This window comes from Haliotis cracherodii, unplaced genomic scaffold, assembly GCF_022045235.1.
Source record: "Haliotis cracherodii isolate W230 unplaced genomic scaffold, xgHalCrac1.p SCAF_2, whole genome shotgun sequence".
In the NCBI taxonomy this organism is placed as follows: Eukaryota; Metazoa; Mollusca; class Gastropoda; order Lepetellida; family Haliotidae; genus Haliotis; species Haliotis cracherodii.
In genome coordinates this window covers 40,488,112-40,510,263 of record NW_027266275.1, presented here as the reverse complement: position 1 = coordinate 40,510,263, position 22,152 = coordinate 40,488,112, and the positions used below count along the sequence as shown (strand labels likewise).

The window sequence follows — 22,152 nt, the reverse complement described above, 5'->3', positions numbered from 1 at the left end:
TAATAATTTCTAACTATAAAATCTAAATCTCGTGGTAAATTGTAGATACGAGAGCACCTGTCATGGCCGCTTTGTGATTGCTGCAGTATCACACTTAGAACGCTTCACAAGCTGGCAAAATATACGTATCGTCATGTCGAAATCAATGGTAAGTATGGGAAAAATTGGTCAGTGTGTAGTAACCGATCTGTGAGTTGATTGTTCCTAACAGAAACCGTAGAGATGTTGAATACACAAAAGTTGGCAAAATGTTTGGATATGACGAGTCATTTTCAGGTTTCCTTTTCACGTCGTCAGCTGCTAATTTTATACACATTGATGAAAACGTGATTTGGCATTCATACAAGACTGCCACGTACATCATTTCAATGACATGATATTCCGTTGATATTTCAAGGTTTCGTTTCTCGCAAACCTTCAGACAAGTATTTTTTTCCTGGCCAAGTTGCCCAGTGAGATCAGCTGTCGAGTATCACGAATATACGATACATTTTCTCCGCTCTACCGTTGTGTATCACGAATTCGTTTCAATGAAGACACAATGGAAGGTAATACCACACTTGGAATGCCCCCTTATGTAGATTGATTTCATCCACAGTAATCATTTCTTTGTTTCAGGATATTTAAGAAAAGTTTAGGGTTAAAAAAATCAATGGTATATAGGCCTAGTCTGACTATATTATTGCAGACTCAATATTATCGCCATATCGGAAAATCTTGTAATCCACAAACCCTGTCGATTGTTTACTTACGCAAATCTAACCACTATGTTTCATCACTTGATCAAATACAGGACTTGTTGCGGAATGTCACGGCTATTCATATGTAAACATAGTTGTTAACTTTTTGATAATAGTTTGTGGAATGTTTTGAAGTGGCATTACCACTACCTCCATTCAAAATTGGTTAGAAAAGAACCCATCTGGACGATGTCCATTGACACTATCCAGGTCTTATGCATAATGATTATGTATAATTCAAAACAAGAAGTGATGTAAAGCACATATTCCACTCGTATCATTTGACAAAATAGCTATACGACGATAAAATAGAATTGCTCCCCCCACCTTGAAAATCAGCATCAATCAATCCGAATTGCATCTTCCCGAGGCAAGGGAGTTAACTGACTATGAAAGTCCAGTTTCCACCCTTGCCAAACATCTGTGGCAGAGTTTAACATGTCACTTCATCCCAAATCACCCCACCACGAAGAGGGGCGGGGAATATAAGAACTTAGTCCATACGTCCGTCCTTCTCAATGTGAACAAATTTCTCAAATGCTATTCAAGTTAGAAAAAAAAAAATTTACACACTGATGATGTCAAATGAGTACAAAAATTGATGTACATATATTGTTTACAATTATAGCCCTCGCTCCATGCTTTTTTACTTAGTACATACTATGTGAAATTGGAGACATGTTTTCTCAGCAAGTACTGATATTACATGAATGAAAGTTTGTATTAATTTCACATTTAATAAATTTTCCTCATGACTTAAAGCGACCTTAGTGGCTGTCTCTTTTTAAGTTGTTGTTTTTGTTGTTGTTTATATTAACTACCATATGATGAAACAAAATGCTAATGTGTCCCATGGGATGGGGATAATAATAATGATAAGGCTGTTTTCTTGTTCTTAAGTTTTTCTCCAAACCTGAATTAGGAATCCCCCACATTACAATATCAATATCAACATTGCTATTAACAGAGCTCAGCCCCCCCCCCCCCCCCCCCCCCCCCAATGGTAAGGAGCTATGTGTGCGCATATGCAAGTGAAGTTACCGTCATTGGTGCTAATAATTAAGAACAGTGTTCAAAATTATGTTAATAAGGCATCTTGTTATAGCCCAGGCTCGCTGACTTGGTTGATGCATGTCATTGTATCCCAATTGCGTGGGCCAATGTTCATGACATGAATCACTGGATTGCCTGGTCCAGACTCGATTATTTACGGATTGCCGTCATACAGCTGGAATATTGCTGAGTCTCCCACATACAACCTCCACAGACTGTGGGTCATGTGCAGATTTTACTTTCAAACCTGTGAGTTGGACCCTCGGTTTCATTTAGAGTGGGACCATCAGTGTAATTGACATCACATTCTTCATGTACATTAAGTATATTTCCTCTTTTCAGATTGTGCGTGTGCAGTCTGCCCAGCATGGCACCAAACGAGTAGATACAAAGGGATCAGAATCTGTCGCAATCCTACTTGATAAGGTATTGGTGCTGTTTGAAATATTGTATTAACAATGATTAAAACTTTGTAAAGCTTCTAATATATCTGTTAATTCAACATGGTATAGCCATTATCAATAGCATCTTCTGTTTTACCATGATCGTATTGAAATTACGTACAGTCAATTTGCCTACAAATGACATTGATGAACTGCAATAAAGCTAAGAAAATAGAAATATCTTGCATGTCTGGTGATAGCTTATATTGTAGATGTAAATGAACTTTGTACTTTGTTGTTTCAACAATAATCACTCAAAATATTATAAAAGAATTTTTTTCTCGGATATATGTCACTTTCCACAGAAGGGAGTAGATCTGTAGACATGGTTTGAAGAATTGCTGTGTCCCGAACTTGCTTGTGTAGCATGATGTGCGAGGGAACCTTATTATGTATACCCAATCAAAGATCAGAGTCCACAGCTTGTTAAAAAATATTACAGAAAAGATGGCCAACACTGTAAGTGGGAACTGTAAATCAGACAATGCAATTCACATTGATTGGATGTGAATAATTGGATGCATGTCAGATTTTAAGGGCTTTGGCTACCTACAAATATGCGGAAACAGCTGGTAAAACAAAGGTGTTGCAATGAGGAGGTTACATAGGTAGGGAACTTCTCAAAACACAATAGGATTGATGAACATGACAACTTTGAAAAAAAGACAAGGTCAGACAAGCATTTAGAAAGCTTTATTCTGAGTCTCATATATTGGGATGTCACTGAGCATCTTACAGAAATATGTGGAAAGCAGACATTAACTTGAAGCATCAAAGTATATCCCATTGCATACATGTGGCTACAGGTACAAAGGAAGGATGGTTTTCAGGTATTGTTAATTAATAGAATGCTTAATACAGTTAGATATCAGTGGATACCTAATATGGGTAGTTTGGAGTCAGGGCAGAAGTTGGCTCTAGGTAGCCGTATACTCACGTGTACGCTGGATGTCATAGTCATGTGCTCTAACATTTAGAGCAAAGGTTATTACAAAAGGGGACTACCACAGAGAATTGAAGGAAAACATATTTCTGCAGTGGCTCATGGACAAACTTGTAATCCTAATGGACAGGGCCGTGGAGTAGCCACACCTGGGTACATTGTGTGAAGCCTGTTTCTGCTGTCTGTGCCATGGTATTGCTCAATCAATCAATCAATCAATCAATCAATCAATCAATCAATCAATCAATCAACAAAACCAATCAATCAATCAATCACATAATATGGAGCATTGTTAATGGTGATGTTGCTTGATTCCTTGATGAGGTATCAATCAATCAATCAATCACATAATATGGAGCATTGTTAATGGTGATGTTGCTTGATCCCTTGATGAGGTAATGTTTGAGACGGCAAAAATGGGTGAAAATAACAGATGTTGAATATGTTTGGTGATGTTTTTATGAAATAGTGTGCTCAGTCTTAATCACAAGAAAATATCCCCAAACATTTTCATGATCCCTAACTTTTTTGTTCAGTATACTGTATTAGCTTTAACAAGATATTTCTATTTTCCTTGATGTATTGATATTCATTGGTTTCATTTGTAAGCAAACAGTCTATTGCTAATGCTATGTCTTCAAATTTGAGGTTTTAACTATTTATATGTGTATATATACTGTTGTCAATGTGATGGAATTGATATCTGACCATGCTTTTATCATTCAAGCATTTACTGTCTTCTTTCAGATCCAGAAGGAATTTCAGCTTGGGGATACAGGATGGAATGTTTTTCAGAATAGAAACAAAACAGGCATTGTTCGCAATTCACGAGCGAAAACTGTTGATTCATACAAGATAAAGTGAGTGAATATGAATCACTGAATTTGACTACTCATACTATATATTATAGTTACAACATTATTTGAAACAGGACCATTTGGTGAGATAAAGAGGACACATATTTGTATCTTCAACACCTGTCTTCTAATTCGGGCGGTTGGGTAGCCTAGTGGTTAAAGCGTTCGCTCGTCACGCCGAAGACCCGGGTTCGATTCCCGACATGGGTACAATGTGTGAAGCCCATTTCTGGTGTCCCCCGCCGTGATATTGCTGGAATATTGCTAGAAGCGGCGTAAAACCACACTCACTCACTCACTCTTCTAATTCTGCCATTTTAGTATTAATTTTGGCTAGGCAGAGATATGTACTGTAGAGCTTTTTCAGTGCAAGTTCTGTTGTGCTGCTTATTTACTGTTTTGGGTATGTTGATGATAATATTAGTAACTAGATTTTGACCTTTTTCAATTGGTTAACAGTCAAATTTGAGAGCCACTTATATGGAAATCACATGAATGACTTGCAGTTTTATTGCTATGGGACCTGTGGAATGGTGATAAATATTCATTAATCTTAACCATTGTGAAATTGTGTACATGCTGTATGTAAACACACATGACAGATCAAGTTAGAAGATGAGTCAACTTGGTCAATATTAAAGTGGTAAAATGTCACATGCCCATGGCTACAGCTGGGTTGGGGCTGGTTTGCAGCCAATATCATAGACTTGAACCAAATACAATTTGGATTCCTGTAAACTCATGCTGTCATATTATCACCGATAATTAGAATTATTATGTGACATGTTTTAATATCCAACCACATATCCACCCTAAATTCCATAAGGTGTCTCCGAATGATATGGGGTATGATATGAAAACATTCCTATGTGGAAACATGTTTGAACAAAGTTTCTCGCTTCTAAAAAACAATTCACCCAAACAAACCCCAGCATCACCATGGTCACCACAAATACAAACTTGGTCATGACTCTTGTACCAAGTGACCTACACACACTGATCACATGATCATTCCAGCTACCTCATTCTCTTTCTAACCGCCACACAGTTGTGACATGCTTGTGAATTAGAGAATACATTTTTTTCATGGTGACACTACCCTACAACCACATAGTGTTTTCTATGAAAATAAGAGATCATGGATGACCAAGACATACATCGACGGGCTTGTTTGGTTTTGCAGACATACTTTTTTACCCTCTGACCCGCACATGTGTTGTGACCACTGGTGACTGCCGGGGTCGCTGCTGCACTTCTTCATGATCCCTTATCGACCTTTGGGGCGGTCGGGTAGCCTAGTGATTAAAGCGTTCGCTCGTCACGCCGAAGACACGGGTTCGATTCCCGACATGGGTACAATGTGTGAAGCCCATTTCTGGTGTCCCCCGCCGTGATATTACTGGAATATTGCTAAAAGCGGCGTAAGACCATACTCACTCACTCACTTATCGTCCTTTTCGCTTTGATGAATCCTTCAGTATCTTTCTTCCTATATATTGGCGTCGAGAAATGGACAGTTGAAGGATTAGAGAGTAATCCTAAAGGCTCCTCCAGGGCTAAGAAATCCAAAAAGTCAGTCAAAAGCATGTCTCCTCTCCTGTCTCCTGTTGTATTGAACCCTACCTGCACCCTCCATCCAAAACGATTGTGTGTCAGATAATTTTCTGAAGAATGTCATCCCTGCCATCCTTGAAAAGCAGTCCATTCCAGAGGATTCAGGATCGACATCGGTTCCACAAGTTGTTACAGATATGCACCAGGTCAAAGAAAAAGAAATCTTGGTTTCCGATCCTACCCTGCCTTCACAGTCGGTCATTTCCTCTCCCGCTCCCATGAGTTCTGCAATTGGTTGTTTGTCATCTTCTTCTCCCGCATAATATTGCTGATACTGCTGATCCCTCCTCTTTGGTCCGCGTCCTTCCATCTGCAATGATATCCAAGGCTTCCTCTGGTGCTGTTTGTAATCCTCTTCCATACAGTGATTACAAAAACCTCCCACATGATTGTGAACGCTTCTCTTGCATATAGAGTCATTTCCTCCTTGGCGCGGGTACTCTTTATAAGTCACCTTATCCAGATTGCCGCTCCCATGCTGGATATTATTGCAGGGGTCTTTCTTCTGTTCATTGTCGCTGGGATGACCCTCACCGTTCTAGTTCCCGTATATGTCTGTCGCCGATAACCATGCCTGGGTATCACCAAACTTTTTGTTCTTGATCTCCCTCTCCACTTCCAGTTCGGGTCCCTTCCACCTCGTCTGTACGGTATCCTCCTTTGGCACTCCCTTCACCCACGCAGCTGCTTCCACCTTCATGGGATCCTAACGATTGCCTACTATTCCGGCACAGCATTTCCAGTCTATTCTAAACAGCAGGTTCCGTGACTCCCATTTTGGCTTAGATACACTCTGCTCCTACTGGACTAGCCCAGCTGTCTCGTGGATCCTGTACCAGTTGAAGTTGCAGTAGATTGTCATACTTCCCCCACTTCTTCTTCAGGAAACCTTGAGACTGCCGATCCAGTTATGGTTCTCAAACTGATTGCAGACAAGCTCCAACTTGCAATACATCAGCCATTCCCTTTGCTACGTCTCCGAACATCAGGCTTCTTCTCCAGATCCGTATTGTAGGATATCTTGCAGTCCCCTCAGTTTGTTTCAAGATGCTGTCTCGCATGACTTGTCCAAGTCTATAGTGCACCTGACTTAGATGGTTACTTGGTGACCTTGTGACCCAAGCGTACAATGACTTCAACAATCGTGGAGAATCGTGATTTGACACAATTAGATACTACCAGTCACTGGGCTTTACCTTGGTTTTCGACTATCCTCTTGCTAACTGAGGCTCTTCTATCGTTGATGGTTCATGCTACTTCTGCTGAAGAGTCTTGGAGCATGGACCTCGCTTATCGTGGGGTACCGGTCACTGCGTTACAATGCTGTGGTGTGCTCCAGCATTGTTCATGGGACGATCCATTTAAGACTTGTTTATACCAGTTTCCCTGGTCCACTAATTAATTCTTGGTGGATCACATTCAAGAGATAGCTCAAGATGTTCAGCAGGACACTCATTTGCAAGTGACAGTTGAATTGATGAGCTAGAGTCCTTCCGAATTAATTGCAATTCGTATGCTGTATTGCTTGTACTATATAGCTACCTAGTCATTTATATATAATGATGGCAATATATTGAAAATATTCCATGCGTTTTGTTTGATTTCGTCTGGTTCATATCAGTTTAAGATAAGGACTCAAGCAGAAAAACACAATAAAAAAGTGATAATCACTTTTTTATTGTGTTTTTCTGCTTGAGTCCTTAGAAACTTTGTCCAAGAACGTCTCCACATAGGATCGATAGAAGACAGAAACAAATGCTTTTCTAATTTAAATCTTGTTGTCTTGCCTTTTCCTGTTGATATTTCTTTTAGTCACAAAAATGACTTTAAACATGTTAAAAACACAACTGCTATGACCTCTGCGAGTAAATACAGTTACTGGTGAGAGAAGATTTGGAGGCATTTTATGTATCAAATGTGAAATAAGATTAAAACGTTGAGAATCATACCAAAATGTTGCCAAGAAAAAGCTTCATCCATAAAACTTGTATTACTCAGAACATAGACTAGCACTATTTGTTTAACTGATATCTGAATTGTTGATGTAAACAATATGAATCTTTCAGACATGGTGACATGCTGTACTTGTTGTCGGATGAGAAGTCACTTTTGTCAGGAGATCAGGCCGAACTGATGGACACTGCGAGACCACCCTCCTCCAATTCTGTCCGTGAGGATGAGGTTGATGTCATCCTAAGTAAAGAAGATGGCAAAATATACAGGAATAGAAATGAACAGCTGTAAGAATGATAGTGTGTCTATTTCTATACTTTGTGAAGTCAGTCTTTGCACTTTGACTGACCTACCTGCCAGGGTTCGGGCAGAATATCTATGATTTATGTTGTATTCCAAATGGATGTATTTTCTTGTTGGTTGATTTTTTGTAAAATCCTGTGGTTATGAAGCTTGCAAATTATTTATGAGAGAAATGAACAGCAGTAATTTGAGTATTAATTTACACAATGGTGAACAGCTGGTCAGATTGTAATGGTTGTCATTAGATGCCTTAATTACTCGACTTTTCTTCAGGATTTTATACAGCCACTAGTTATGCTAGTACATCATGTGCATGGTATATTTTGGTCAAAATGTAGCATGATGTCATTGTATACTGTACATGAAATGGTATGTTCTCTTGTAGATGTCATCATGGTCCTAAAGGGAAGTGTCTTCACTGTGTCCCTCTTGAAGTAAGTGAATTGTGGTGACTGTTATTTCAATGGGAGTTCAATTACATTGAAGCCTAGTTAACTAAACAGGCTGTTTTTTTATCATTGATAAAGAGTTCTCCTTTGTGTGTATGTAGACATTCCAAAGAAAACTCCCCAGATTTGTTTGTTTGTTTGTTGTTGAATGCCACACTCAGCAGTATTCCAGCTATATATGACTGTGGCTAGTGAATAATCCAGTCCGGTATTGACAATCCAGTCACTGAGATTAATCCCGTAACGCCATCAGGGCATGATGGCAGGTATTCACCTGCTATGCGATGTTATAGTGATGCAGCCTGTTTTTAGTATCCTAATGAAATGATGCTGTTTATGACTCTTCAGTGTTTGTGCAAACCTTACCATTGCCGACCTGTGAAAATCTGGGTTAAAATTGGTCTTCAGCAAGCCATGCTTGTTGGAGGAGGCGACTAACAGAATCAGGTGGTCTGACTAACTGACTTGTTAATGCATCACAACTGAGTTGTCATTTATCCCAACTGTGTAGATCGATGCCCTTGATGACAATCACTGATGTATGGCCCAGATTCTGTCATCATATAGCTGGAATATTGCTGATTTAGGCGTTAAACTCTGAGTAGCATTATTGGAGTATGAATCTGGCCTTAGTGGCAGTGAGCCAGAACCCCTATTCCCTATATTACTTCATACAAACAAAACAAAACTTACCATTGTCTGACATTAAAACAATGTGTAGAGCAGGCAGCCACAAGGCTATGGCACATGTTGTCTTTAGAAATAAAATACTGTTTGTGTGATGCAAACTGAGCATTCGTTGGCTTCCCCCTTGCTGGAAGCAGGCCTTTGCCATGTTGGTTAAATATAGTGACTACATCACATAGCGGCTGTATGTACTCATGGGTGATGGAGAAACACAGTGTAAGCAAACATAGGAAGTATAGAACATGTATGTTGTTATTGGTAAGACTTAACCTATTATAATTGGCTAGCCACACAATATTTACAAGAATGGCATTTCAGGCTACTTGTAAAGGTGAAGACTGGATATGTATGTTTGAAAAGAGTTGCTTCGAGAGTTTCATTAATCGTCACATTTTGACTCTTTTCCTTCCAGCCTTATGATGAAGAATTTCTAAATAGCTGTGAACCACCTATCAAGTTTTTGTCTTTCCACTCTTACATCAGGAAGCTGACTGGAGGTGCCGACCGGTAAGTCATCATCATGATCATGTATGTGTTGGGGTTTGGAATGTTGTCAACATTTGTTCACGAACTCTATCTTGTAATTTGCCATAATTTTAAGTACATTTTAGTGTTAATATGTTCACTGTTAGTAGTGGACTGTTGGGTTGCTGAGCGGTGAAAGGGTTCGCTTGTCATGCCAAATGCGCTAGTTTGATTCCCAACATTGGTACAATGAGTAAATCCTGCTTCTGGTGCTCCCTACTTTGATCAGGCGTTACGGCTGGAATCTGCATAAACCTGTACTCACTGACTAACTGACTGTCATTAGCACAGGTGACAATACAGAATGTAAGGATGTTTGCTGGTATTGTTGTTGAACTATAATAATGTAGGGTACTTATATTGTGCTAGCCTCCATACACTCAGTGCATGCTCCAAGCGCTCACATTATTACCCCGGTCATTTAGATCAGTTTGCACTCGATTTTCATTCTCAGCTCCCTGGGAAGTATACAACCCAAACTGCCTTGTCAAGTGCTAGAAGCTTAACAGTCACATTTCCACCGGGTAGCCATTTTTACTGCTGGGTGAACAGGAGCACATTTCAAACAGTCACTTGCCCAAGGAGACACCACATGTGTAATCTTTGAATCACACAGACATTATTTCATTGTTTGTTTACCTTCTGTTGAGCACAGTCTGGCCCCGAAATTCAAAGTTCAAATTTGTTTAAAAGTTGAAAAGTTATCCCTGTTTTTACAAAAAAAATAAGTAATGAGTTTCTGGAACTCAATTGTATATTGTCCCTGGCAATATCTGGAATAATATTATTCTATATCTTTCTGTTCTGTTTCAGGGGAAAGTTTGTTAATTTGGAAAACTTAAGTTGTAAGATAAAATCAGGTTGCAAGGAACATCCCCCATGGCCAGGAGGGATATGTACAAAGTGCCAGCCAAATGCTGTTACCCTTAACAGACAGGTAAATATACATCATATATGTGTTTTCAGTCCTTGCCTTAGGGTTCAATCGCAAACAAATAGTGACATGTAGTACATCAGTAACAGTTGTTTCCACAAGTCTATTGTGTATGTTGTACCACTACCAGTATGCCCACATCATCTCATCATTGTTTGTTTTGTCCTGTATTACAGATATATCGTCATATTGACAATATCATGTTTGAGAACCCTGTTGTTGCTGACCGCTTCCTCAACTACTGGAGGAGCACGGGTAACCAGAGACTAGGCATCCTGTATGGCAGATACGAACCTCACAAGGATGTCCCACTGGGCATCAAGGCAACAGTTGCGGCTATATATGAACCCCCACAAGTAAGTGTATTTGTATCCTAATGTAACCCTGTGTGCATCCTGAGACAGAATGTGTTCCCAGTGCCCCATCCTTGTTGCAAGAGCTAATTTTTCCAAATACTGATTACAGGGTTAGAAATGTATTTTTGTTTTCACTGGGCTAGATGTATCGGCTGTAGCATTGTCACCTACCTCATTGTAAAAGTGGCAGCCCATAGTGAAATGTCATTTGCCCGTCATTAATTGTTATCCCAGTTCCATGTTATTGTTTTGAGAGCTCAGTAACTACTCTTGTATACAGACAGACAGATCAGATAGAAATTCTCTCATCAAAGTTGGACTTAAAGTAACTTGCTACTTAGGGATGTTTAGCATTTATATTTTTTCCACTCTGTTCATTTGGTGTGTTTATGAGGACCATATCTCTGAAACTAATAGGTATTCTTGCTTGAAATTGTGCACACACCAAGACCAGGTTGTCAACTGATGCCCTATAGCTATAAAGGGATTTTTAGAATTTATATTTTTTTCTGTTTCCATGGCAACAAATTTGCTTTTGACCCTGTTCATAGTACCCGACACAGATATACAAAGTTCCGAATCCCAATTCCATAAGATTGTTTTGATAGCTCAATAACTACACTTGTATATGGACAGATTAGATGGAAATTCTCTCATCAAGTTGGACTTAAAGTAACTGTCAGATGATTTGTTCTTTCATATTTGTGGGGTCGGGGGATTTGTCATCTTCTAATGACTCTTGTTAGACTAGTCTAGGACTTATGCTAATCTTACAACTACCAGTTCCTATTCTGTCAGTAGTAAGCCACACGATCAGCTGGGTTTCCACGTGATTGATTCCCAAACTGTCAGGGTAGTGTGCCACACAATCATCTGGGTTTCAATGGGATTTCCAAACTGTCAATGTAGTGTGCCACACAATCAGCTGGGTTTCCACAGGATTTCCAAACTCTCAGGGTAGTGTGCCACACGATCAGTTTGGTTTCCATGGGATTCCCAAACTATCAGGGTAGTGTGCCACGCGATCAGCTGGGTTTCTATGGGATTCCCAAACTGTCAGGGTAGTGTGCCACACGATCAGTTTGGTTTTCATGGGATTCCCAAACTATCAGGGCAGTGTGCCACGCGATCAGCTGGGTTTCCATGGGATTCCCAAACTGTCAGGGTAGTGTGCCAAACGATCAGCTGGGTTTCCATGGGATTCCCAAACTGTCAGGGTAGTGTGCCAAACGATCAGCTGGGTTTCCATGGGATTCCCAAACTGTCAGGGTAGTGTGCCAAACGATCAGCTGGGTTTCCATGGGATTCCCAAACTGTCAGGGTAGTGTGCCACACGATCAGCTAGGATTCCATGGGATTCCCAAACTGTCAGGGTAGTGTGCCACACGATCAGTTTGGTTTCCATGGGATTCCCAAACTATCATGGCAGTGTGCCACACAATTAGCTGGGTTTCCATGGGATTCCCAAACTATCAGAGAAGTTTGCCACACGATCAGCATGGTCCTCAAGGGGTTCCTAAGGTCATACCTACAGAAAATAATAGAATATTAAGCTCTTAATCTGCATGAAACTGAGGTAAATAGTTATCATTGTACCTATTGCAAACTATTTCAGCAAAGTTCCAAGAACAAGATTGAGCTACTGCCTGATGAGAATGAAGCTGTTGTAAATGAGGTAGCAGAAAAGCTGGGAGTGATGCCAGTGGGATGGATATTCTCTGATCTTGTAGCTGAAGATCTCACCAAGGGCACAGTTAAAAACTTCAGAGGAAACATGGTAAGGTTATTTCTAAAAAGTATACCTGTTACCTAACTCTGTGACATGACATGTCAATATTTTCATTAAATATATTTCTGTTATTACATGTACAAATGATATCCTAATAACATTTACTTGTTTATTTCGTTGTTCATCGTACAGGAAAACGCTGTATGGAGAATGAACCATGAGGGTTACAATAGTTTATTCCCCCTGCAGTGTTTTATTGGCAATTTCAGACAAGTCCAGTTTATGAACAGGGGGATTACATTTGGTATTTCAAAGATATTCTCACAATTTTCTTGTTGATTATCTGTACCTTTTCTCCCAATACCTATTGTCATATCTCTCCCACTTTTGAATGTGATTGAGAATTGCATTTATGTACATTGCCCAGCTTCATATATTGGCAACAACTGACAGACACTTCCCTAAAAAAATAATGCCCAATTTACGTCATCCATTTGCGAGCGTATGTTCAAATCTCCAGGAATGACATCATGATAGAACAATGTTTTATCGTTAAATAAGCCATGCATCATTCTTCATTGTCCTTTGCGGTTTATTGCGCAGCTTTCTTTTATTTCTTAATTGTGCCTGTTTACTGCCAATTATTGTGATTATATAACCTTTGACTTTCTTACCAAGGATCATGAAGATAATGATATATTTTCTGTTTCCCCCAAGGATGCCCACTTTCTGAGCTCAGAGGAATGCATTATGGCAGCAGACTTTCAAAATAAGTTTCCAAACCCATGTAAACTTTCCTCTAATGGACACTTTGGGTCGAAGTTTGTCACTGTAGTAGTCACAGGTAAGCCCCAGTTATCTGGCTTTGTAACCAATACAAACAGGCCTAGTTGTCTCTTGAGTGCTCCATCACTCGCAGACACAAACACTTGATCAATAGCTATGTATTGTACAGTAAACTAGTTCAAAATGATGGCGTCAATGTTTAATGCCTACTTGTTAGTTACTGAACAGCTTAGAATCAGCAGTTTCCTAGCATGATGCCATGATACTTTGCAGATTGCTCACACACATTCTAAGGAGACTGCTGGTCAGAAATTATTGCATGGCATTATTATCTATAAATTGTAACTTGTTATTGTATAGACTATTGTTAACTGAGCATACTAGGTAAAACAGAATTTTACTGGACTCATGCTTCAGACTAGTGGCTGAAGTTGTAGAATTAGTAGATTGCCATGGTGATGTGATGATACTATAGATTGTCATGGTGAGATTGTCATGTTGAATAGGTGATATCATTGTACCTTGTAGATTGCCATGGTGATGTCATGACACTGTTGTAGATTACCATGGTGATGTTACAACACATTTGTAGATTGCCATGGTGAGGTAATGACACTTTGTAGATTACCATGGGGTTCTCATGGCACTTTGTAGATTGCCGTGGTGAGATTGTCATGTTGAATAGGTGATATCATTGTACCTTGTAGATTGCCATGGTGATGTCATGACACTGTTGTAGATTACCATGGTGATGTTACAACACATTTGTAGATTTCCATGGTGATGTCATGACACTTTTTAAATTGCCACAGTGATGTCATGACTTTTTGCAGATTGCCATGGTGATGTCATGACACTGGTGTAGATTGCCATGATGAAGTATGTATCATGTTTTTTCAGGTGACAACAACAACCAGATCCACTTCGACGGCTACCAGGTTTCCAATCAGTGCATGGCATTAGTGAGAGATGACTGCCTTATTCCCACAAAAGATGTCCCCGAGTTGGGCTATGTCAAAGAGTCAACGAATGAGCAATATGTTCCTGATGTCTTTTATAAAGTAATGTTTCAACATTTTAGTTGTTGTATTCTTGTATTTGTACCTTGCTCTGCATTAATGATTGAGAATAGTTTGTTATACCCCTGACCGAAAAGGGAAGGGGTATACAGTTATATAAAGGAATTTTGTCCTTCCTTCCAAGGACCTTTTTCTAAGTGACCTGAAACTTGCAAACCACTTCAATGATTATTTTCAAATTGGTTTACACTTTTTATACCTATAGGAGAGGTGCAGTGAGAAGTTTGATTTCAACATTAGTTGTTTTTTTAAATTACAGTTATTTTTCATGTTTTTACTTAGAATTTTTTTACTGAAACTTTTGTGCAACCTATAACTTAAAAACTACATCATGGATTCATTTCTAATTGGGGAAACAGTTCCTATACCAATAGGAGAGGTGCAGTGCAAAATTTGATTTCAATAAGTGGATTTTTTTAGAAATTATTGCTTTTTTCATGTTTTGAACTTAAAAATATGTCTAAGTTGGGGTTATTAGTGAGTCCTGCTCACTATTTGTCTTGTTTCACATGGTCATGGCTAATCTCAAAAGGACAACTTGTTTTCCCCACAGCTGTAATTACATGTTGCTAATGCTCAAAATGATATCCTTAATTGTAGAAGTGGAAGAACGTGTTTGTGATGAGGTGACATGTTATCACTATTTGAGCTAATAGACTTTCCAGGTTATTTACTATCTCTTGAATTTGAAGGATTGCTATCTTAGTTATTACTAATTGACTGTTATAAATGTTTTTTGTTTTACAGAACAAAGATAACTATGGGAATGAAGTAACTCAGCTTGCTCGCCCCCTCCCAGTGGAGTACCTCCTGGTAGACCTCCCGGCAGCCTTCCCGGTCGAGCCACAATACACTTTCCAGACAAACAATGGCCTGAAACCCTTCCCTGTAGAAAACCGTGCCAACATTGGGGAGTGTCAGGACTTCACCAGCTTAGTGCAGTACATGGAACAGTTTCCACCTAACCGCTTCCTGGATGCTATGTCTGACTTTCACCTCCTGCTGTTCTTGGCAACATCCGATCTGCTGCCTCTCAAGGTAAGGGGGAACTACTCTTCCTGGTCATGTGTATATGTCAGGAAAGGCAGCATACACTACGCTCTTGTCCCCGAAACCCGGAAAGAGATCACCTGACTTTTTAACCTATTATCTGTGTATGAAATAATTCATATCTGCAAATGCTCGGATGGATCAGTTGTACTTCAGTAGTACTATCAGGAACAGCTCATGATGATTTGGATGACAGGTCAAAACTGTCTTTGATATGAATATGCATTGTACTAGTGTATGTTCAAATACCTTGAGGGCGGTGGGGTAGTCTAGTCGTTAAAGTGTTTGCTCATCATCCTTTGACCAGGGATAGATTCCCCACATGAGTACAATGTGTGAAGCCCATTTCTGGTGTCCCATGGTCTAGTGGTAGAGTGTCCGCCTGGAGAGCAGAAGGTCAGGGGTTTGATATTTGTCTGCGTCATAACAAAAGACGTTAAAAGACCGTACTTGTTGCTACCCTGTCTGGTGCGCTCGGCATAAAGGGGATAAAACAGGGACTGGTGCAGTAATCTTGAACACACTATATATATAAATGCAGTATTCTTGAATGAGACGTTAAACCCCATCACCTCACCTCAAATACCTTGAATACTAAGTGTTTGCTCTTGGAAATTTCATGTCGACACAGGCTGAACATCTACAAATATTATTGGCAACAGGATAATGAGCAGCAAGACGCTTCTGATTATGTGACATTGCGCTCTGAAGGTATTGATTGGTAATCACACCATTGTTTAGTCTGAGGTTCTCGGAAAACAGCTACATGTTTTCTGACTGTGGCTTTAAACTTACTCTCTAAACATAATGTGTATGACCAAGAAGGATTTTCTGTAGTTTTTAAAAAGGTTTAAAGAAGTGAATTCTCTGATTCTATCAAGTTATGCCTCAAAAATAATATGCTGTGCCTCTGTATGTCTCAGGAAAGGATGAGTGTGCTTCTCGAAGCAGTTAAGACAAGGAGTGAAGAAAAGGCTTTAGAGTTCAAGAGGATTGAGGAATGGGCAACTGTTGAAGAAATGATGTCTGCACATGGTATGTATATGTTTAGATTCAATTCAGGAATCAAAATGAATTATGATGCCTTCTGACTGAAAAGATATCACAAATTGTGTGTCGTTGTCACAACACCCCAAGAAGTGTTCCATGTTATCATTCAATATTGTAGAATATGTGAAGCCTGTTCTCTAACTGCTTGTGGTATACCGATTGCACCAGTTCTGTAACCATGAACAATTAGACCAATATGGTCATGTACATTGCACATACAGTACGCCTACAAGGATTTATTGGCTTGAAGTAAGATAAGGCCCAAATGTTATTGTCAATGTTACCTATCAAGTTAAATGGTTCAGTTATCAGTTATGTTTATGATTCTCAGTGTCAGATACATCTGAGACCCAGGTGTATATTTTGTGTTTCTTCATGTGATCCAAGAAGCATGGAACATGTATCCCCATGGAGGTTCCAGGGCAGAAGAGGTCCATAATTGAATAATAAGTAACAGTTGGGTGGTTACAATGTGTGACTGAATAATTATGTGTCTTTTAGGGCTGGGACGGGTAACTCGGGTACTCAGGTCGGGTGGGTACTGAGTAGGACATGGGTACCCACAGAACTACCCGGACTCATGGTTAGTCACGTGATATATTGTTAAATGGCAAAAATTATCTGGAACTCTATGGTTACACTATAAGTGACAAATGATTGCATTTCTTTCTGACTATGCACACATTCCTTCTGTCTTCATATGTTTGAATAAAGATAAAACTTCAGTCAACTTCAGCGTATGCATGACCAGATCATTTCATATGTGTATAAGTACATTTTGCCAGGGGTACGGTCAAGCTTTTCCCAATCGGACATTTTGTACCCATCTCTTGAGACATACAGCGGGTACACAGGTAGGGTTGAGTAATAGGGGGCTGGGTACCCAGATAGTAAATCTGGACTCGTCACAACCCTAGCATCTTTGTGCCCCAATGGTTTGAATTGTTGACCTAACACTGGTTTCCATGTTTAATTATTCAAAGGCCACATTGCTAACTGGAATATTTCTGATTGTGGCATAAAACAACATTCAGTGTGGGATTATCCTGATCTCAGGAATCCAGCATTATGACCTCAACATCATGTGACTGAGAGATAAATAACATCATGTTTGGGCAAACTATCAAAACTAATACATTTTTATTACAGAATACTTATTTGTAAAATATGACTGTGTGTATCCGACATGCAGTGACTGACTGTTTGTCTGTTTCAGCACCGTCCCCACCGATGTCCCGCCAGGCCTCTTATGTTGGGCCTGGTGCAGCCCCTCTGCCACCTATCGGCAGCACTGCTAGTTCATGGACTTGTGATCACTGTACATACATCAACAAGCCCGAACATACAGCCTGTGATATCTGCTCTCTACCACGATGAACGCCTGGCTAGTTTCCACTAGGTTTATATGCAGGAAGAAAGATTGTCCAGATTTCATGAACCCAAGTCAACACACACCTTGCTCATGTCTTACGGTTGTGGGAATAAGATGGAAATACAGTCCTCCATGTCAATGCATGTTTCATGTTCGTATATAACCAAACACATTTATGCATATGAAGAAGTACAGCAAGCAGAGGGTTGCACAGTGGTACTGTGTTTCCTCGTCATGCAGGAGGCTTGGGTTTGATTCCATATGGGGATCATGTGAAGTCCATTCTTGTGTCCTTTGCTGTGATATTGCTTCAAGACTGACAAAAGACTTCACGAGACCAAAATCACCCTGACTGACAAGATGTGAAAGGAATGTTACTGACTTGGGCTGATGAGCCTTTGATGAATACTGTCACATATGTAAGATGTAACAGAAGAATTTGTGATGACATTATAAGTGCTATCAATAATGCGAGTTCATGTAAAGAAATATGTCCGGCTCATTGTGGCTGTGTGGATGTGCTGTTTACTTGTATAGAATGTTTAAAAAAAAAAGAGGAAGTTTAACATGAAAGGAGACGGTTTGTACTGTGGCATGCTTGGTTGGATAATATTAATGCCAGTATCACACCTGTTATCTTGATACATGTAGCAAATGTTTGGACGTGCCAGTGTTAAAAGCATATCTTGAAATGCTAGGTCTTACATCAATATTCAAAGCATTTAAGTGGGGAAAAAAGGGAAAATCTTGAGAAAAATATATCAGTCCTGCTGGGAAAAATGGAAATAATCTTAAAAGTTTGTTAGCCCTGACAGGAAAAATTCAAATGTTCAGAAAGTGATGGGTTTTTTTCACAATAGTGAACAAGTTCTGTTTTTCTCTCACTGATGTAGCTCAAAGGAAAAGGAAGTATTTACTGCTGTTATGGCTTGGTTAGACTCCTATTATCTGTCTGCCCTCTATATATGATAAAAACAGTTTTGTTTAAAGTCTTGGTTTTTCCCTATATAGTTAGCAAGTAAGAATGCCTTCATGTCGTAAGGTATTTGCTTTTCACAAAATTAATTAAGTCATAATTGAAGGCTATACGCTTCCAAGGCCTATCATATAAATATAATCTATAATGTTTGCAGTTCTTATGAATATTTCCATCTGAATTGTATTTAACACATATCAAGGCATGATACCATTTTTAACAAAACTTTAGTCAGTATTGGCAAGTGTACTTATCAACAACTTATGAGGATGCTAAAGATTTAAGATCAGAGTACAAATTTTGATATATATTTTAGCTATTTCATCTGGGAGTACAAATCCAAAACTTTGTTTTATCATTTATGACTGGGGAGATGACACATAAGTATAGGTTTCTACATGTCGTATAGATGCTGCAGTACTAAGAGACCTTGAAACCAGACTGAATTCATTATACTTTAAATAGTGAATAAAACATTGCAAGGTCCCTGCCCACAGGACCCCGATCCACAAAGCAATTTTGATGCTAAGGTGATCGTTGCTCCAGTACTTTAAAAAGGGTTATGGTAGTCATAATGCTAAGGTCGCTGTGGTACAGGACCCTGATCAGATCCAGAAGCAGCTAGTTCTAAGGGGGATCCACATTTTGGGATAACAGGGATCTATACATACCTGATCACAGATGGACATACATGTGGGCTCAACATTGGCCCATCTCATCAAATTTGTATTTATGTTTTGAACTAAAATTAAAATGTTTTTGTGGGGTTGGTGGAATTTAGAATGTAAGCTAAATATTTTAAACAGATTATGCAAACTAGGCTAAAGACAGCTCTGATCACTGTCCCTAAAAATGGCTTGAATAGCCAACAGTTTTCTGGAGGTGTGAACATTCATATAGTCTTTTTTTTTAATTTTTCATATAAATATTCATTAAAATCGATGCTGATAACATTTTTCTTTCTTCTTTTTCTTTTTATTCAACAAGAGATACAGAGATACTGTTTGTTTCTTCAACCAGTACTGATTTAAGGAGGTTGCCATCTGCAAAATCTTGGCAGAGAGTTGAGTTGATGTCTTGTCCATTACTCTGGACAGTATGTTCTGTGTGGACTTATGTACTAGTGACCCCATGGTTTCTGAACTGTAATAGTTTGAAATTCTGCAGTGCCTATGGTTGTTGCAGAGTGTTTGTAGTCCAGGGAAACTGACTGGAAGTGAATGTAACACATTATACACTGGTATCATCGAATACCTCAGTCTTTCTGGGAGCACCTTATTTTACAGCCTGGAGTTCTTGCTTCATTTTATTGCGATCAGTTGACATGGAAATGAAGAAGATGTTTCATCTTCAGACAAATGTCAAGGGATAAGTAGATATTTGTTGGCAGGTTTAACTTATTGTGCATTTATTTCCTTGTTCAATAATTGCAAATGTATTTTAACTTTAAGCAAGCAGTATTTGGGGCTAAAGGTGCCAAGTTTAAGACATACAAGAGCTACTGTTTCTAAATGTTCTATGAGACAAGAAATTAGGCTTGATGAACCAAGTATACGTATTTGTTAATTGAAAGCATAATTTATTTTCTTGTGTGTATATTATGCCTTTATCAAAAGGCAAAGCCATCCATGTTAATAAACATCATCACTCATTTCCTCTTCTGTAATTATGTTATGACCTGGATTTCCTGGATGTAGATGTATCTACAAACCAGAGTGAAATGAAGGCAACACCATTTAACTCACATTGGCATGTAATTGTGAAGTTATTATTTATATATTTTAAAGCTGTTTTTGCTTTTGATTATGCTGTACACCTTAAACTGTCATTTGGAATTCTAGAAGATATTGTTCTAGATGAAAAGAAAAGAAAAGGGTTAAAAAAATGGGAACCTAACTAAATAAAATGCTTTGCTTACTTACAGAAATGTATGAAAAATTCTCCAGCACACATCTCTCCATTATGATTTAGTCTCCATGCTTCCCATTTGGGGACTGCCTTGATGCTCTAATAGATAAGCCGTCTGTCGGAGTGTGGAAGGTCAGGAGAGGTTTGGAAGACGGTAAAGGATCCTACTTGTTACCCTGCCTGGCTTGTACGTTGATGGGATAAAACAAGAACTGGACGGCATGGAGTCAGTATACTGTGTTTGAGTGGTGTATCCATGTTAGACTTCGGCATGGTATCTCAGTGGGCTAGAACTTAAGTCTAGACTATTACAAGCAGCCACACATTCACATACACCTCCTGTATAAGTGAAGTAATAATGAATGCAACCTTACACACATTTAACCCCATCACCCAACTGGGATCCTTTCAGAATATACAGAACCCCATGCTTGTGATAAGCAGTGACACAATGATGAGTGGGTAGTTACAAGGGTATGACGTGGGTGTTTGGGTGTTGTATATCTGGCCAGATGTCTCGAAACTGTTACATGTAGATTCCCAAATTCCCAAGTGTCGATTCCCAAATTGAAACAATATGTTAACCAAGAATTCTGAAGTAAAGAACCTAGGGTGAATCCCACAAACAACCAACAAATGGTATACAATTTACAATTGTATTACAAAATTAACTAGGTTTACAAATCAACATTGCAATTGCAATGGCAGTACACGATAGAGTGGTTGTACAATATTCGATGACAATATATATGATAGCAGCGGTCAGTATCAAATACAGCGGGGATAGCAAAAGTCAGTGATAATATGTACTGAACAGCATTGAAAATGCACAAGCAATAAATCTTGAAATATTACAAAAACAACTTGAGCAACGACTCTACTTGACGTACCAACTTGAAGCATGCCCAAGGCACGTTCACGTTCCTCTGCTGTTAATCTTGGCATTTCTTGTGTCAGTACCCTTTACGTCTGCAGCAACAAGTGATGTGGCTTTTAAAAGTCAGTCTTTTATAGCCCTATTCTGCATGCTTCCCGTGAAACAAAACACGTTTTCCATGATGTGCACGCAATTTGTGGCGTTTTGGCGATTTCGCTCACAAAAAAATTAGGAATGCTTCATGCTTCGTCCAGAACCTCGTATATTACTCATTCACTTATATATTTTCATATGACTTAAGCCCGGATAAAAATACATCCATTTCATGGTGGTGCGTTTTCAATGCTGTTCAGTATATATTCACCCTGCTGCACAAGCTTCCGAGATGGGCACAGGCAGAGAATCAGGAGCGACGAGCGATCCACACACGAAAGCTGGACTTGATGTGATGAAATGTGTGAGAGATAC

General features: G+C 39.2%; 1 protein-coding gene across 1 annotated transcript; it reads left to right on the top strand.

The window, feature by feature from the left end:
* Positions 1 to 63: 63 nt before the first annotated feature.
* Positions 64 to 20,550, top strand: LOC139468088 (nuclear protein localization protein 4 homolog). Its single transcript, XM_071249806.1, has 14 exons — positions 64 to 148; positions 2,136 to 2,219; positions 3,927 to 4,039; positions 7,717 to 7,890; positions 8,292 to 8,340; positions 9,455 to 9,549; positions 10,381 to 10,504; positions 10,678 to 10,857; positions 12,473 to 12,634; positions 13,304 to 13,430; positions 14,273 to 14,433; positions 15,199 to 15,489; positions 16,425 to 16,536; positions 17,768 to 20,550. Exons 1-14 carry the CDS (start codon positions 134 to 136, stop codon positions 17,926 to 17,928), a joined length of 1,848 nt encoding a protein of 615 aa, XP_071105907.1. The 5' UTR covers positions 64 to 133; the 3' UTR covers positions 17,929 to 20,550.
* Positions 20,551 to 22,152: the final 1,602 nt, after the last annotated feature.

Bases quoted from the DNA above. Each gene is read 5' to 3' on its own strand.
- LOC139468088 (XM_071249806.1), top strand. The intron at 8,341-9,454 runs GTAAGTGAATTG...TTTTCCTTCCAG, and splicing joins TTCACTGTGTCCCTCTTGAA to CCTTATGATGAAGAATTTCT. The intron at 12,635-13,303 runs GTAAGGTTATTT...GTTTCCCCCAAG, and splicing joins AAAACTTCAGAGGAAACATG to GATGCCCACTTTCTGAGCTC.